Genomic DNA, 18,656 nt, shown 5'->3' with positions numbered 1-18,656 from the left:
CAGCATGCTGTATGGTGACAGCTATGGGGCATTATGCTGTATGGCGGAAATTGTTTGGGCATTATACTGCATAGGGCAACTGTATGGGGGCATCTGTGTTGGCTTTATACTGTATTGGTGCATCTATGGGGCATTATACTGTATGGTGGAAGCTATGGGGGCATTATACTGTATGGTGGCAACTAGAGGACATTATACTGTGTGGGGGCAGCCATGGGGCATTATACTGTGTGGGAGGCACTATGGGAGCTTGATACTGTGTGGGCTGAACCGGGGGTGTATGGCCGGGATTAGAGGCATGGCTTAAAAGGAAAAAAAAATGCCACTATGCGCGCTGCATCGGTTATCCCTCTTTGCGATACTTGAAAGTTGGGAGGTATGGAGCTGTACTTGTCATAGCGAAGTCAGGCTTCACAGAGACACAGGCTTCAAATGTACAAAGATCGGGTCCTTTATGGCTTTTCTTGGCAGCATATGTACACGCAACAAATATGCAGGTTGCATGATACAAAACAAAACATAAATGAAAAACCTGCTGGTCCAAGCACTAAACAGTATAACTTCCCTCTCTGTCTTACATTTTATATAGCAGAAGCCTGTACCTTCAGTTTGTACGCAGCTTGTGATCAGCAACGATGCTCTTCCCAGAGTGACCTTAAAAAGTGCAGCTAGGGCTCTAAATTGGACTCAGCACAGCTGCATTTACTAATGAGGCCACTGAAAAGGAAAATAGGTACTGGGCTAGGAATGGAGTCTTCATCCCACCCAGAACACTACAAAACCTCCAAGCTCCGTCCCAGAACATACCTTATAAACAACAAGGAGAAAAACTAGTAAGAGCCTGTTCATATCAGCGTTAGTTTCCGTTCATGGGTTCTGTTGCAGCTTTCCGTTGGAGGAGCCCATGAATGGAAAGGCAAACGGAAAAAATAGCTTCCGTTGGCATTACCATTGATTTCAATGGCAATTCTTCTGTTGCAAATAGTTTCCGTTTGTCTCCATTCCGTAAGGTTCTGTTTTTTTAGCGGAAGTAATAGCACTGTCGACTATGCTATTGTTTCCGCAAAAAGAAACGGAAACGCTGATGTGAACACAGCCTAATATGTTTTTTCCTCTACTTTATATGATACTTAAAGCCTCTCGCTCTTTATAGGTGAGAATCCTTGGTAGAATATATACACCATCTACCACCTTTCCACTCACTGCCTTACAATATATATTTCACAGCACTTTTACAATACAGACATTGTGGAAGGAAAGACCCTGGTAACAAACAAGCAAAAGGAGTGACTGTTTCTGCCACGTCTCCTTAATTATCACGTCTTTCATGTGAGAAATATTGCTTTTTATATTTTATTTTACCTACAGCCTTTCCATGAGTAGTTACCACTAACTACATATATCCAGTCACACATAAAAAAGCCGTTACAAGCCCTTAATGTGCTTTTCAGAAATAAATGAGAGTAGAAAAATATCCCTCAACAGGAGTGTTAGTGGCATCACTGAAGCTTCATAGTCAACCATTGTTCTTCTTCTGATGCTATGAGCAGGCTCAGAATTGAAACGCCTCTCATAGAGACACGTGGACGCTTTTATTTTACAATAACTTAGGATTCACAGTGTTCTTAAAATGATACTTCTTATGCAATTATATTTATTTAAAGGCATTCTATCCAGGTAGTTTTCAAACCATGATTTACATATGTTAAAATATTATTCTTGAGGATGATGATCATGGGTGGGTGGTTTGTATACTTATTCAGGACGCAGATAAAATTTAATATGATGGTAAAGCAGGGAGCCATGAACTCCCTGTTCCATTATTCACATACTGACCCCAGACTTTAGCGCAGGCTGGAAGAGGCCTGAAGAGTAAGCTGCTCCATTCGTCGTTGGAATGAGACTAGGTGAGTATTAATTATTTTTATTTTAAGAGGTCCTATTGCTATGTGGGAAGCACTAACAGGGCATGACTACTCTGTAGTGGCACTAAGGGGCATCACTTCTGTATGTGGGGCACTAAAGTGGCATCACTACTGTGAAGGAGCACTGTGGGCATCATTACTGTGAGGGAGGCACTAAGGGGGCATCATTTCTATTTGGAGGCACTAAGAGAGCATTCTTAATGTGTAGAGGGAACACATGGGGCATAAAAACGATGAGGCACTATGGGAGTATCCTTACTGTGTGAGGGGGCATCCTTACTATGTGGGCACACTATGGGGGTTCCTTACTGGGGGGCACTAAGTGGCATAATTACTGTTAAGGGGCACTTTGGACATCAATACTGTGGGGGAGCAACTAAGGGGGTATTATTCCTAGGTGGAGACACTAAGGGGGCATCCTTACTCTATGAGGGTACTAAAGGGGCATCCTTACTATATGGGAGGAACATAGGGGTCATTATTACTGTGAGGAGGCACTAAGGGAGCATCCTTAATGTGTGAGGGGTACTAAGGGGGCATCCTTACTGAGTGAGGGGCACTAAGGGGCATAATTACTGTGAGGGGACCTCTTTAATGGTTGGGGTAATAAGGGAGCATTATTACTTGGAGGTGAGCACTGAGGGGCATCATTACTGTGTTATGGGACATTTACTGTGTGCCACTCAAAGAGGGCACTATGAAAGGGAGTGGGACACAAAGGAGATGGAAAAGTCATCATGGCAGTCTGAGACGGATGGAGAGAAAAAGGAAAGCAAACAAGTCCAATCAGAGAAGACCTCACTTGTGAGTCATAGTTACATAGTTAGTACGGCTGAAAAAAGACACATGTCCATCAAGTTCAACCAAGGGACGGGAAAAATTTCTACACATAGGAGCTTATACTTTTTTGTTCTAGGAAATTATCTAACCCTTTTTTAAAGCCATCTACTGTCCCTGCTGTGACCAGCTCCTGCGGTAGGCTATTCCATAGATTCACAGTTCTCACAGTAAAGAAGGCTTGTCGCCTCTGCAGGTTGAACCTTTTTTTCTCCAGACGGAGGGAGTGCCCCCTTGTTTTTTTGAGGGGGTTTTACATTGAACAGGATATCACCATATTTTTTGTATGTGCCATTAATATATTTATATAAATTAATCATGTCCCCACTCAGTCTTCTTTTTTCAAGGCTAAATAGGTTTAATTCTTTTAATCTTTCCTCATAACCTAGATTCTCCATGCCCCTTATTAACTTCGTTGCTCTTCTTTGTATTTTTTCCAACTCCAGGGCATCCTTTCTATGAACTGGAGCCCAGAACTGAACTGCATATTCTAGATGAGGCCTCACTAATGCTTTGTAAAGTGGCAATATTACATCCCTGTCCTGCGAGTCCATGCCTCTTTTAATACACGACAATATCCTGCTGGCCTTTGAAGCAGTTGATTGACACTGCATGCTGTTATTTAGTTTATGATTTACAAGTACACCCAGATCCTTCTCAACAAGTGACTCCCCCAGTGTAGCTCCCCCTAGGACATATGCTGCATGCAGGTTGTTGGTACCCAGATGCATAACTTTACATTTATCTACATTAAACTTAATTTGCCAACTGGATGCCCAAACACTAAGTTTGTTTAAATCCGCTTGCAATTCACGCTAGACTGAACAATATTACATAGCTTGGTGTCATCTGCAAAAATAGAAATAGTGCTATTAATCCCATTCTCTATATAATTAATAAATAAGTTGAATAATAGTGGTCCCTGCACTGAACCCTGGGGTACACCACTTATAACCGGGGACCATTCAGAGTAGGAATCATTTACCACAACTCTCTGGATACAGTCCTTGAGCCAATTCTCAATCCAATTACAAACTATATTTTCTAAACCTATAGTCCTTAATTTACCCATTAGACGTCTATGAGGGACAGTGTCAAATGCCTTTGCAAAGTCCAAAAACACTATATCCACAGCGGCCCCACTGTCTAGGCTTCTGCTCACCTTTTCATAAAAACAGATCAGGTTAGTTTGACAACTTCTGTCCTTAGTAAAATCCTGCTGGCTGTCACTTATAATACTATTTATTGTCACATAATCCTGTATATAGTCCCTCAATAGCCCCTCAAACATTTTCCCCACGATGGATGTTAAGCTTACTGGTCTATAATTACCCGGGGAAGACCTAGAGCCCTTTTTGAAAATAGGCACCACATTTGCCATGCGCCAGTCCCTTGGCACTATACCAGTCACTAGAGAATCTCTGAATATTATGAAAAGGGGGACAGAAATAACTGAACTAAGCTCTTTAAGAATTCTAGGGTGTATCCCATCTGGTCCCGGGGCCTTGTGCACATTTATTTTATTTAATTTAGCTTGGACCATATCTACATTCATCCAATTCAGTATATCAACTGATATATTAACAGCACTGGCACCGGCTACATCATCTGCTCTTTCTTCTGTTGTATATACAGAGCTGAAGAACCCATTTAGTAACTCTGCCTTCTCTTGGTCCCCTGTGACCAACTCCCGATTACCACTATCAAAGGGTCCTACATATTCAGACCTTGGCTTTTTTACATTTATATACTTGAAGAATTTTTTGGGATTTGTTTTACTATCCTTGGCCACCTGCCTTTCATTTTGTATTTTTGCATTTGATTTAATTGTACTGTATTAATTTCATTGTATTCACTCTCTGCAGAGTGCAAGTATAGAACTGGTATGTGACCACTGTATGAGCACTGTATGGTAACATTATTGGTTTTATTGTTCTTTCTGATAGATATATGTGGTGATGGTATTGAGGTATTATTTGGCCTTTGTATAGTGGTATGATTTGGTAAGTGTATGACTGTACTATTAGAGGTAATCTATCATATATACAGTACATTAGCATTTATAACAGAGCAAATTACTTGAGGGAAGGGCAGATGCATTTATGGATACAGGTTCCAGCACCACAATGCTGATTTCCATATTAAAATAATATCTAGGAACAGTGTACTGCTGAGACAGCCTGTCTAAGCATATCATGTGTTCTAAAAGTTGTCTCATAACTATACGGTCTTTGATTTAAAAAAATGTACACTTTGGGCTTGTGCAATTGATCTTCCGGTGTCCAGAAGTGAAAATGATTGAGAAGACCACTGGTATATTCGGTTTGGTTCGGTCTGGGGTAAAAAAAATATTATATCCAGTCTTCATTTTTACATAGAGCTGGTAAATGATCCTGCTGGAGGGGGTCATTAACAAATGTGACATGGGGCCCAGCCTTTTCAAGTTACTCTTCTGGGTATCGTGATGGTGAGCTGATAACAGAGGGTTCTGCAACCGGGACCCAGAACAATTAGCTATATTTTGTTTGATTTCCCTGCAGTGCCACCACAGGGGAAATTAAACATTCCATGGTACCCATTACACAGTGCTGTCCATGTAATGCACGGATGTACCTTCTCTTTCAGAGGGAGAGACACTAGTTGTAAGTCGCTCTCCACATCAGCACATCAGCATTGTAACATCAGCACAAGAACTGTGTGTCGTTAGCTTCATGAAATGAGATGTGAAACAAGCTCAAATAAGTGTAATAGTCAGGTGCCCACATACTTCAGATGGTGTATCTACAAGCCAATGGGTGGATTTGATTATACCACTATGTTCCTGAGCTCTGATTTGTATAAATATCCACATTATTAAAGCCTGAGAGAGCTACAGAGTATATCACACTTACCTGAAGATCAGCGTTCATTTCCAGAAGCCAGAGAGATGGTACTATGCTTAACAAGTAGCAGAATATTGGAGGAGAGACCCTGTGGATAGAAGATATAAAAACATTGAAATAAAAAGGAAGAATACCATTACAAATGCGTACTGGCCAAGCATGGGAGCCACCTGCGTAAATAGTTATAGTAACTGTTAAGTTGCCACCTATGATCTACACTACACACACACACACACGCACACACACACACTAACACACACACACAAACCTATATAAAACCTATATAAAACAATGGAATGAGAAAGGCATGTTAATGGGTGCACTGTGCGCCATTTAAGGTAACCAGTGGAAAGCTTTAATGGGTTTTCCCCATGAGACACTTTTATGGAATATCAACCAGATATGCCAGGATTGATGGTAGTTCCCCACCAATCCTCACGTATACTTAGTTGATACGTTTGATGGAAAACCGCTAAAAGTGAAAAACTAGAGGCTAGTTCTGATGGGTAAAATTGTTGTATCTCACCAATGTTGTCTCTAATGGGAAACAATACAATTTCAGATAGTTCAAGTGTGTAAATATACAAAGAACTAATTATCCATTGAAATGCAAGCTTGCCGAAGTATTTTCACTATCTTCAGTCAAGTATTTTCGCTACTCACAAATATGCAAGGTAAAGAAGCCTTTTTGCCGATCCTTTTAAGGAATCAAGTATCGGGGGGATAATATTATTACTTTTTAATATGCTGCCTGAATATTCCACACCACTGTACAAACCTGAGAATGCACTAACGCCTTGTCCTCAGTATGGACTACAATCCAATAACCAAGGCATGTCTTAGGAGTATCAGAGGAAACTGGAGTATCGAGAAAAAAATCACTTGAAATATTGTGAAATATACAAACTCCTTGAAGATATTACCCTGGCCAAATATTAACCGAAGACTAATTGCAAACGTTTTATTTAGATCAAGTGTGAAATATCCTGCTGTTTTTTTACATAATCATATCAAAATAACTGGTTTTAACAGAACGTCCCATAGATAGATGAGATCAGGTAACCACTTCCAATCATGGGACTCCATCCATGTTTAACCACATATATCCGCGCACCACTCCAGTACAGTTAGGGGATTTCAATATCCACTGTATAAAATGTTCTTTTAAAATTGTATAGAGGCCAAGTAATTATCTTATAATAATAGCTGCTATAATATTCCTTATAAAGATAAAATATGACTGTGTAAATGTATCCAACCAATAAATGCAGAATCTCCAACCTAGTGATTTAGTCTTTTATAGCTCCAGTAGCTCAGGTCTGTATGGATTATTAAACACTAATAATATCACAAAGTATTATAATAGAAAATCTATGTATCTGTGATTAAGAGCATTGACTTTATAGCAATGATCACAGAGCTGAATACAAATTTGTACAACACAAAAGAAAAATCATAAATCGACAATCTTGATGTTAAACATCTGTTCCCAGGTCTGGAAAATAATACTAGGCATCACATACTTACTTTCCCTCCGTACTAAAGTAATAACTTTGGCAAAGATACTAAGTATACTAACTATACCTCCAATCTGATGAATGATCTCATATTTTTATGAATATCAGCCTTCATATGAAGAACTTCAGATGTTCCGATGGAACTCTTGTCAAGGTTCAAGTTAATTTTTGTTAGCCTCCGGCTACAGGTGAATGAAGGTAAATGGAGAACTGTAGGATGTAAAATGTAGCTTCCTTGGGTTAGTGATCTGGCAGAGTGCTCAAGTAGACTGAACCTTCTGCCAAACCATCATAAAATGTCAGCCACACATCCTACATCCTATACATATTGCTTATATTTCTCAAGATGTTCACATGCTAAAGTAAAAACTGCTGTAAAATATGGAGCTGTTTTCAAGGGAAAACGGCGTCTGATTTTCATCCGTTTTTAAAGCATCAAACATATTTTGATGCAATTTTTTTTAGCCGTATTTGGTGCGGTTTTTCTATTGACACATTGTAAAACGACTCCAAAAAAAGCTCAAGGAGTGAGATGCACTTCTTTTTACGGTGTCTTTTTATACGCGCCGTTATTTCGAACAGCAGCGTAAAAAAAACACCCCATCTGAACGAAACACCATTTTTCCCATTGAAATAAATGGGCAGATGTTTGGAGGCGTTCAGCTTCCATTTTTTTGGCATTTTGAAGATTGCAGGGATTGGCTGGCTAGGCTTATAAGATCAGTAGAGCTCTGCGTGGCTGGTGGTTTGATCGAGGCAGACTCGGGCGCCGTGTTGGTTCAGGAGGAAGTTGGGCTTCATCCAAAGGGAGAAGGGCAAAGTGTGTCAGAGGAGTGGTAAGATGTTCGGCTTTTGTTCCCTTTGGCATATTTTAGGGGATCAGGAGCAATGAGAGAGATCCTGGAATTATATCCACTGTCATGGACATCAGGCAGAATGTAACCTCTCTCCACCATGTTCAGACGACACCCACATCTATAAGATTTCTATGTGTTTTAATAAGGTATAGAAGGACAGAATAAATTAAAATGTATTAACAAATGAAAAAGAACTAAAACAGAAGCTGACAGTTCCCACAGGAAACCATGTACAAAGCTGAAATCTGATATTGGTCATTAAAATGCATCTCCCCACGTCTTATACATTGTGTGAGTCACCATGTAACACATCCAACATTTAGCTTGCTGCTTGTCCTTGAATTTGTAAACTTTCTGAGCGTTTATAACTGTGGCACACTATAAATCCATTAGAAGTATTTATCTATACAAGCTGAGATTAAAATCCGAATATCTTCTTCTCTGTGGTGCACAAGAAAAAAATATATATATACCGTTGTCACTTAAATTACCTGTAATTTAAAGATTAACATAACGTGATGGTCAATATCCATGCTGCTCAATTCTAAAAAAGTAAAGACAAAGATAAATCCGGCAAGGGCATGTAAGCTCCATAACATTATTTTCTTACCAGTGCATACCACAGAGAAATATACAAAGAAAGTATAGACTTGTTGGTATCTTTTTGTGAAGGCTGCAGGAAGTCTCAAGTCTTTTCTGGTTCTGTTGCCTAATTTCTAAATTTTCAAGCTAAACTATAAGTAGTCACTGCCTTAAAAATTATGAATTCTAACTCCAATGACATCAAATATTCCCAATAAACCATTTCCCTAAAAGTAGGAAATGTCATATGCATCTCCCGATATTTACATAATGGAAATAGCAATTAAAAAGCAAAAAATACAGAAAATATAAATAGTCTATGTTATTAACAACCAGTGTATAGGCTGTAGTACATATGGGGCATAAGGTTATAAACAGTTTTTTTTACTTTGTTAAACATAATTTATTAATTGTTATTATTATTATTATTTTTATATTTTTTTTTCAAAAGTATTGTTATTTTATTACTGTAAGCCACTAACTCAATTTGGACTCCTGACATCAAATTAAATATTTTTCACAAAATATTCTGTCATATGTTTGGATTTCCAGCATTCTTCAATGTGGTAAGTTCTACTCTCATGAAAGTCCCTAAGAAATAGCCTAGCAAATCTAGCTGCGAGGTACATTGGGAAGTGAACATTGACACCATAAGAATTCTACTTATTATGTTTTGCCAAACTTTTACATTTCTTTCTTCAGTATCTTTTTCTCATTCTCTTTTTATAATTTTCCATGGTGACGTGGCTGTCTCAACCTTTGATTTCTGAACAGATCTTCGCCATACCTCTCTTCATGTGCAAAGTTTGTACTTTAAAATTCAGCCTTCCCAAACTGTCAAACTGCACTTCCTTAAAGGGGTTATCCCACGACAACAGCTTATCACCTGTCCAACACATACCCCCACTGAATAAGAGAATGGGGGTCCCGAATCCCCTGAATGAATGGAGCGGTGGTCGCGCATCAAAACACTTATGAACTGGCTTTTTGACCGGAATGTTCCATTATATTAGATACCTTATACATCTTTTATCAACCTTATCAAATCCTTTTCCTCCCAATTGTCAAAACCCAATAGTGGAAAAATTAAACGTATGTGATATCGTACTATAGATCATTGCCCAAGATGTAAAATAGTTAAAGCAAACTTAATCCACATTGTGGAGATGCCCAAAATGGCATTTATATTGGCATGGGGTGATAGTATTAAGCTCTAATTTTTAAAACAGACATAAAAGGCAGTTTCGATTGTACATTAGTACTGGGCATACAAAATATGGTGGATAAATGGACAAAGATTGCCATCTTAAGATTGCCACTAGTGGAAGTTTGGAAAATTCTATATATGTGTTCCAGGAGAAAGAAGGTTTCACCGACATCATAGACAGGCATTCTTTACTGTAAGAGCAGTGAGACTATGAGACTCTGCCACACAATTTTGAAATGGTTGATTCATTGTATAAGTTCAAAAAGGGCCAGGAAGACTTTCTAAAAATAATATTACAGGTTATGGGTACTACATTTTTGGAGATGACGTTGATCCAGCGATTTATTCTGATTGCCATATTTGGAGTTGGGAAGGTATTTTTTTCTCCTAATATAGTGCAATTGGCATCAACCTCATAGGGATTTTTGCCTTCCTGTAAATTGTATCATAGGTTGTGATGGACCTTATCAACTATGTAACTATGAGAAGAATACATGCAAGGATAAGCCTTCCAAACAGAAATTTCTTAACATGTGTAAACTTGCTGTCTCTATAATGTATAATGTCTTAAAGGAACAGTGTCATCACAAATTATTTTTTTATATGTTAAAGATGTTAGTGCTTTATTAAAAACGTTTATATTCATTTGTGTGTTTGTGTTTTACTTTTTCTTATTTTTACACTTTTTCTTCCCTATGGGGGCTGCCATTTTTTGTTCCATTTCTGTGTGTGTCGATTAACGACACATACAGACATGGAATACGGCAGCCACAGTCCCATAGGGACTGCGAACGGCTCCCGTCCCATTGACTGCAGTGTACGGCGTCTGTGTGGGAACTGCGCATGCGCCGCTCCCACACAGTCCTATTCGAAACTGGCGCCGTCCGGCGCCATTTTCCTGTGGACCGGAAGTCGCGGCCGGACAGTAATATTACTACTTCCGGTCGCGGCTTCCGGATTTGTGCACTTGCACCAGCGGCAGCAAACGGAGCGGACGGGCCGGAGGGAGCCGCGGCGGCAGGAGCAGGTAAGAGATTTCAATGTATGTTCGTGTTTGTGTGTGTTTACTACTGTATGTAAACCTACTACACTGTGGGTTAGCTCAAAAAATGGCGACACACAGTGTAGGAGGTTACATCGTTCAAACCCCTCGTTTATCCCGGCACTAGCCAGGATAAAGGAGGGGGGGATGCTGAGAGCTCACTAGAGCGAGGGCTTTTAACCCAATGTTGCAATGCTGCAATTTTGGGAACAGCTCCATCTAGTGACCAAAAATGGGTAGTATTATAAATTAGAAATAATTTATAATATTACCTGGACTCGTGCAAAAAAATAAAAAAAATTTGAACAGTGTTTAATCACCCACACACTAAATGTTTAATTTTTTTAAAAAAAACATGTTTTTCTGGCAACACATTCCCTTTAAGAGGATATGTGGTACTGAGGTATCCTCTCTTGGATTCTGTCATTTAGATTTATTTTTTTTGTTAGAGATAGAATTTGTATTATTTCTTTATATTTAAATACAGCAGTTTAGTCACTTTTCTTTTAAACTAGCTTTGGAAATAATCAGTGACTATATATAGTCAGTAAATGTAAAATCTAGTGTTAAATATCTTCCTTAGGCCCCATGCACACGACCGTAAAAAATCTCCGTAATTGCGGACCGTAATACGGTCCGCAATTACAGACCCATTCAGTTCTATTGGCCGCGGACGCCTTTCCATATCGCTACGGATAGGTGTCTGTGCCGTAGAACTGTACCGCAAAAGATAGAACATGTCCTATCTTTTGCGTTTTACGGGCCGTGCCCCCATACTTTGTACGGCCTGCCGTGCCCGCCATGCTTACATGCACGGTCGTGTGCATGTGGCCTTAGTTTGCTGTTTTCCCTGTTTGTTGTTTTTACTGTGCAGTGCGAAAACATATTGTGTTACTACCTATACAAGCAGGCTCAGTCCTGCTCAGTGTTATGATTATTATTGTGGCTTGTGAATACCCCCTACAACATAACTCATTAAAACATAAATACCTGATGCAGATATTAGGTAATACATTAAGCAGGCTATCAAAGTTTTAAGCATCCAGTTTTCAGGTATAAATGTAAAGTGAATGTCCACTATTTCATTTTAGGTTCAACATTCTGTGCTGATTGATTTCATAATATACTGTATCTTTACGAGGGTCAGAGCTACATTTTTCTGGTATAGAAGTACAAATCCACTGCTTTTTTTTCTTCACATGTCATAATATAATAAAGATAAATAAGAAAAAATAGGATACATTATAAAAATAAATGCTGCTCATCACAAGCAGAGAGCTTAAAACTTCAATGGGAGCTGTATAGATCTGCATGCACTAAGCTCCTTCTATGGGTGGCTGCAGGCAGTCCGAATTTGACCATTTCATATGGCTGTGTGAAGGGAAGCAGGTGATTTGGAGGTCAGTAACAGAATAAAAAAATAAAGTTCTGGCCCTACAAAGATATTTTCTGATTTTTATCAACACAGAATCCTGGACTTGAAAAACTAAGTTGTATTCAAAAATGGACATTTACTTTAAATATAATCTGTAATATCCTGTATGATGGTATGAGATTTTTGATTCTTACAAATAAATTCATATACTGTACACTAATAATTTCTAATAGCGAATAAAAAATTTACCTCTCTGGGTTTTTGTCAAACTTTTTTTTCCATTATTACAAATGACTGTACATCATGTATTGCTTTAATTTCCGCAGCCGAGTTTCCCCATCTGGATATAATTAGTGTTAATATCATACAGATGTGAAAAGGACAGGTTATTTTGCTGGCTACATACTCAACATTACTATATTGTGCAGAAAATCTGCTACCCACTGATAAGTCGACATGCCCAGTGCCAGGGGTCACATCTAAACTTTCTTAAACATTTCATTTTGATTACCGGAATATATCTTAGATACTGTATTTACAGAGCCAGCTGTATTTGAAGTATTTTTGTAATGTGCTGTAAGCCTGTTTTATTACACATCACGGCGGACTTTTGTGACATTTCACATATATATGTAATGATAACAGCAGTAGCAAAATAAAAGAAAAAAAAAAGATGGTGCGATAGTATAAAAATGTGTGTTTATAGGATAACCAAATAGCAACAAATTCACATCAGGTTAGAGCAACTCAACTGAATACTTGCATTCAATGTATAAATACAGCTTCAGGGAACCATTAAAAAGCTAAAAAAAAAATCCTAAATGCTTTTTTTTGTTAGTCCAGAGGAAGCTCCTAATAAGGGACTAGAAAACTACTCAGAAAAGCACCAAAGTCAAATATCTCCTAGCCTGGGCAGGGACTCAGCATGAGTCTTTCATGTTTAGAAGGAAAGTGACAACCTGCCTAAGGCCAAATATTGACACAGAGCAATTCTCAGGCTGGATTCACACGAGCACATTACGTCCGTAATGGACGGACGTATTTCGGCCGGAAGTCCCAGACCGAACACAGTGCAGGGAGCCGGGCTCCTAGCATCATAGTTATGTATGATGCTAGGAGTCCCTGCCTCGCTGCAGGACAACTGTCCCGTACTCAAAACATGATTACAGTACGGGACTGTTGTCCTGCAGCGAGGCAGGGACTTCTAGCATCGTACATAACTATGATGCTAGGAGCCCGGCTCCCTGCACTGTGTTCGGCCCGGGATTAGCGGCCGAAATACGTTCCGTCCATTACGGATGTAACATGGTCGTGTGATCCAGCCTTACTTTCTCTTTTAACTCTGTTAAGAAACCAGGGCCACCATTCAAAATATCTAACCCTCATATAGTCAAATGGCCAGGGCCCCAATGAACTCTGTCCCACACCTCCTATACTTTATTTTGCATCCTATAATATACATTTGGTGGACATCTTATGGAGGGTGTTGTTGTTTGCACATTAGTGCCTAGTAAATGGAGCCTATTCAGTAAATGTCATGGCCCCACATTAACCTAGGCGCTGACTGCAGTACCATCTGTACTGCCCTGATGGTGGCCGTGTAAGAAACACGTGATGCAGATCATGCTGTTTAAATTGTAAGAGTTGTCTCAAAGCTGTCACGCCAATCAGGTGATGGTTTATGGTCCTTCTCCCTAGGCACTTGGCAAACAGCTGATTTTTTTTCCTGACAGCATTATTAGACATTTTCAGACAGCATTTTGTGCATCATTTTGTGCATACTGCCTGAGTCCACCAGAACAAGAGCGGCTGCTTGTTACTGGCTCTCCGCTCTGGCTGACTCATAAAGGGGCTCCCAAATGGTAGAAATCACTCTATGACCTGCCTATGCCCTAATAGGGGATCTGGAGTTGTGATGAAAGCTTTCTTAAATTCTAGGCATCTCATTCTTCCCTTCTTTTTTTTTTTCAAAATTATTTTTATTGCAGAGGAAATTCTTTTTTTCAGTTGTAAACGGATAATGTAGGGGTGGGGGTAAATTGACGTTAGGAAAGATAGTGAAATATTTCTGTACTGTACTTATATTAACCAAACTGCGACCTTAATGTTGATAGCGGTGTGAGCGATGTCCGGTTGTTGCTGTTTACTGTCGAATGTCCATGGGGATACAAGCAACAGGAAATTGTACTAACATTATTAACTAAATTACTCTTCCTTATAAAGAGGGCCATTTGGGTAATGGACATACATTAGGGTATCACTCATTATGTAACTCCCTAATACTCAAGCAAAATTGTAATTACAGTAAATCTGTGCTTATGTTCCTTAATAGGAAAGATTTTTTTATTGGGGTGTATGTAAGACCTCCTTTACTCAGTTTTTTTTTTAACAAAATATGCATCTCTGAGTTTTAATATGTCTAGAATCTAACATTTTATTTGAGAAATATGGCGGATCAGACAATGGCACCGGTGGCATCTATGTGTTTTTCGTAATTGACATTTTATGTGCAAGTGGGTATTTAAAAGAACGCATCAAGCAGGAATTTCAGGTTACAGTGTTTAATATGATGTAATAGAGTTCTTACATTGTTATTCTTTGTCCATTTATTGAAATATTTTAGATTTCATTAGGGTAAACGTATAAAAAGTGTCTGCAAACTTCTACAACATACTGATGTGAGTGGTAACTGACTGTAGCTTTCTGCTATTGGAGGAAAATCATCTTGTGAATGTGAATAAAACTGCGGTTGTCACATTTTATGAGGGTGCCATGCAAGAAGGGCACTTTGGCTGGCACTGTAATGGGGGCACTGTGGCTAGCACTTAATGGGGACACCGTGGTTAGCAATATAAAGAAGGCCCTTTGGGTGGCACTGTTATGGGGGCACTGTGGGAACTTGCTATGGCACAAAGCCACATATACCTATCTCGGTTTTTTATCTCCAAATGGAGAACTTGTTAGAAATAACCTCATCTCACCAATATACTGTATATTTAATTACACTCCATTATACAGTATATGTGCAATATATCCAGTATAAAGTTTTCCAACTGCAAATCACAATAATCTAAGCAGTCACCAGAGAGTTCTGTGAACTGTATAAAAGTACTTGACCATCATTTTTTATGGTCAGTGAACTTCTGGCAACTAGCAAAGAAGTATTCTGCACACCAGTTAGTGATTTTAGCAAATCTTTAAATTTTATTTTATCAATAGTCGATGCCAGAGGTTTAGTGCGACGTTTCGGTCGTAATTTAGACCTTCATCGGGCACTTCTGGCAACTGTTAACATAAGTTAACAACATATCTATCTTTCTATCTATCTATCAATCTCTCTATCTATCTATCTATCTATCTATCTATCTATCTATCTATCTATCTATCTATCTATCTACACACATATTGTCTGTGTGAATGGAAGATTTATAGTTATGCGATATGAGCCTCCTCATAGTTTTTCTACAATAGTGCTTTGCTATAATAAGTTAAGTATATTCCATAGTTTTGTTATAATGGGATGGTTCAAATTATTATTTGGTAATTTCTCCTAAGACTCCAACAGGATTTCAGATGTGAAACATCATCCTCTAGGCAAGTCACAGTTACTTCTGTTTTTCATTAATTCCTACAAATCGTCCTGCCTTCTAATGCTCTGAGCCAAACCACATTCCACCAAGAGACACTGCTTCCAAAAACTTGGAAACCACCTCACTTCTTGTAATTAATTAAATCTGTATCAACTATCTTCCACTTCTGAGAAAATTATAGTATTTTAGTTCATATAGATGATGTTATACAAAATTGTATTCATATTATTTTCCTTATATAAAGATCTACAGCTGCTCAGACCTTTATCTTAACATTCACAGTAACATGTATAGAATGCTTTGGGAATTTTTGTCTAAGCCAACACCGAAATGAAATACAGTATATATATTTTTTATCAGTAGGCAGATATATAGATAGAGGCAACAGTAGGGATTTAGATTCCCTACAGCCCCTCGTTGGACTATAAAACGCTCTTGCTACCAAAAGACTAATTCTGCTAACTATACTATATGAAGTAATTAACATTGGTTGAGGCATCTGGGCAAAATATTGATTGTGGACCCCTCTCTAATTTGGGTGAAGATGGTGCTGGTATGTAGCGATTTTCTAATGTTGCTTATAACCTTTTTTTCAAATTTGGAAACTTTGATGTCACCTGATGTGGTGGTAATGCTGGTATTTTACTACAAAGCCTGATAGACTGTTTTGCAAAGGAGTCTAATCCATTTATTATAATTAATGTGATCGGCTTTATCTGGAACCAAGTCTGTTGTATTCATTTTCATTTTAGACATCATGTACTTGAATTACTTGTGTACTTGATTGGTAAACTTGTCTTACGTGTTTCATTGCAGACAACAAAATAATAAAATTAGAAATTAAATAGCTGGGAATTGATGCCCGCTGTGGTGAGGTTTCATCCATGTCGCATCATCACATTCACATTTAAATAGATAGAACCAAGAACTGACAGCGCAGGAACAGAAGAGCATTAATAAGATACTGTAAGTATACCATCTGTCCAAAAGTATGAGGACCCCTGACCATCACGCCCATATCAGCTTGTTGGACATCCCATTCCAAAACCATGAACGTTAACATGGAGTTTGTCAACATTTTTAGGCTAAAACAGCCTCCACTCTTCTTGGAAGGCTTTCCACAAGATTTTAGAGAGTGTCTGTGGGAATTTCCTTTCAGCCAAAAGAGCATTTGTGAGGTCAGGCAGTTGTTTTTCAACAATAAGGTCTGGCTCACAATTGGCGTTCCAATTTATACTAAAGATACTTCATGGGGTTAAGGTCGGGCCTCCACACCAAACTCATCCAACCATGTCTATATGGACCTCGCTATGTGCACAGGGGCACAATCATACTGGAAGAGGATAAGCCTTTCCCTAACTATTACAACAAAGTTGGAAGCTTATAATTGTCAAAAATTTCTTTGTATGCTGTAGAATTAACATTACCCTTCAGAGAAAATAAAGGGCCTAGCCCAAACCCCCAAAACAGCCCTAGATCATTATCCCCCCTCCACCAAAGTTTACATTGGCATTATGCATTCCGGTAGGTGGCGTTCTCTTGGTATCTGCTAAACCCAGATTCGTACAGCAGACTGCCAGATAGTGAAATGTGATTCATCACTCCAGAACCACCATTGCTCCATTCCACTGCTCCAGGTGCTTTACACTATTTCAGTGACTTGGCACTGCACATGGTGATGACCTTAGGCTCGTTTGCAGCTGCTTGACCAAGAAAATGCATTTCATGAAGCTCCTGACGCACAGTTCTAACGCTGATGTCACTTCCAGATGCAGTTTGGAATTGTGTAGTGAGTGATGCAAAGGAGGTTAGCCGATTTTTATGTACCATGCTCCTCAGCACTCTGCGGCACAGCTATGTGAGTTTGCATAGTCTACCGCTGAGCTGTTGTTACTCCTAGACATTTCCACTTCACAGTAATAGCACTTACAGTTGACCGGGACAGATCTAGCAGATCTGACATTTCACAAACTGTCTTGTGGAAAAGGTGGCACCCCTCAGTACTATCCTTACTACTACTACCAATGTTTATTTATGGATATTGTATGACTGTGAAACACACAAATGAAATAAATAGGTGTCCACATACTTTTGGCAAATAGTGTATATTACACTGTCGTAACCATTTCTTTGGTTGTTCCAATGCATCTAAAATGGAAAAATTAAGCAATTTGGTTAGTAGTCTAAATTAAAAATGTTCACTGCTTAGATCTGCATTGGAGGATTTAAATCGGACCCTTTTCAGGTCCCTCAAGGTACAAGACAAGAATACGCTCTGAGCCCAGCGCTTTTCGCGTTGGCGATCAAACCTGCTTTGTAGGGATCCCAATATTCGTGGAATAGTTAGTGGAACGGATGAACACAAATGTGCATTCTTTGCGTACAATGTTTTATTATTTATTACTTCCCTGCTTACTTCTCTCCATAAGGTTTTTGGGATTCTTGATATCTTTGGGCGTCTCTCTGGCCATCTAATAAATAGTACTCGGTCAGAAGCTCTCAACAGAACTGTTATTGCTCAGATAGTTAAGTTACTTAAGCTTACTTTTGATTTTAGATGGGCTACTACTTCTCTCCCATATCTGGGAATCCGTATTCCACCCTCTATGAAATCAGCTCATAGGGTCAACTACCCACCGTTAGTGAAAAAGCTGGTGGAGGATCTCCAGCTATGGAAGTCATATCAAATATCTTGGTTTGGTAGAATATGCACCATAAAAATGATGTTTATGCCGCGTATACTGTATCTCTTTGGTACGCTCCCCCTCTTAGTACCTACTCATGATTTGCTAACATTACAGACACAGCCCCACAAGTTTATTTGGCAAAGTAAACTTAAGAG

The 18,656-nt window shown here is 38.9% G+C and overlaps 1 protein-coding gene across 1 annotated transcript in view; it reads right to left on the bottom strand.

Moving 5' to 3' along the window:
* The window catches only part of TMEM26 (transmembrane protein 26), a 49,311-nt gene that overhangs the window by 18,414 nt on the left and 12,241 nt on the right, over positions 1-18,656 (bottom strand). Inside the window, exon 2 of the mRNA XM_075841145.1 lies at positions 5,654-5,732. Within this exon, the coding sequence (XP_075697260.1) occupies positions 5,654-5,732 (79 nt within the window). The remainder of the gene's footprint in view (positions 1-5,653; positions 5,733-18,656) is intronic.

Source organism: Rhinoderma darwinii, chromosome 11 (assembly GCF_050947455.1).
Source record: "Rhinoderma darwinii isolate aRhiDar2 chromosome 11, aRhiDar2.hap1, whole genome shotgun sequence".
Classification (NCBI taxonomy): Eukaryota; Metazoa; Chordata; class Amphibia; order Anura; family Rhinodermatidae; genus Rhinoderma; species Rhinoderma darwinii.
This window is presented reverse-complemented; position numbering and strand designations above follow the sequence as displayed.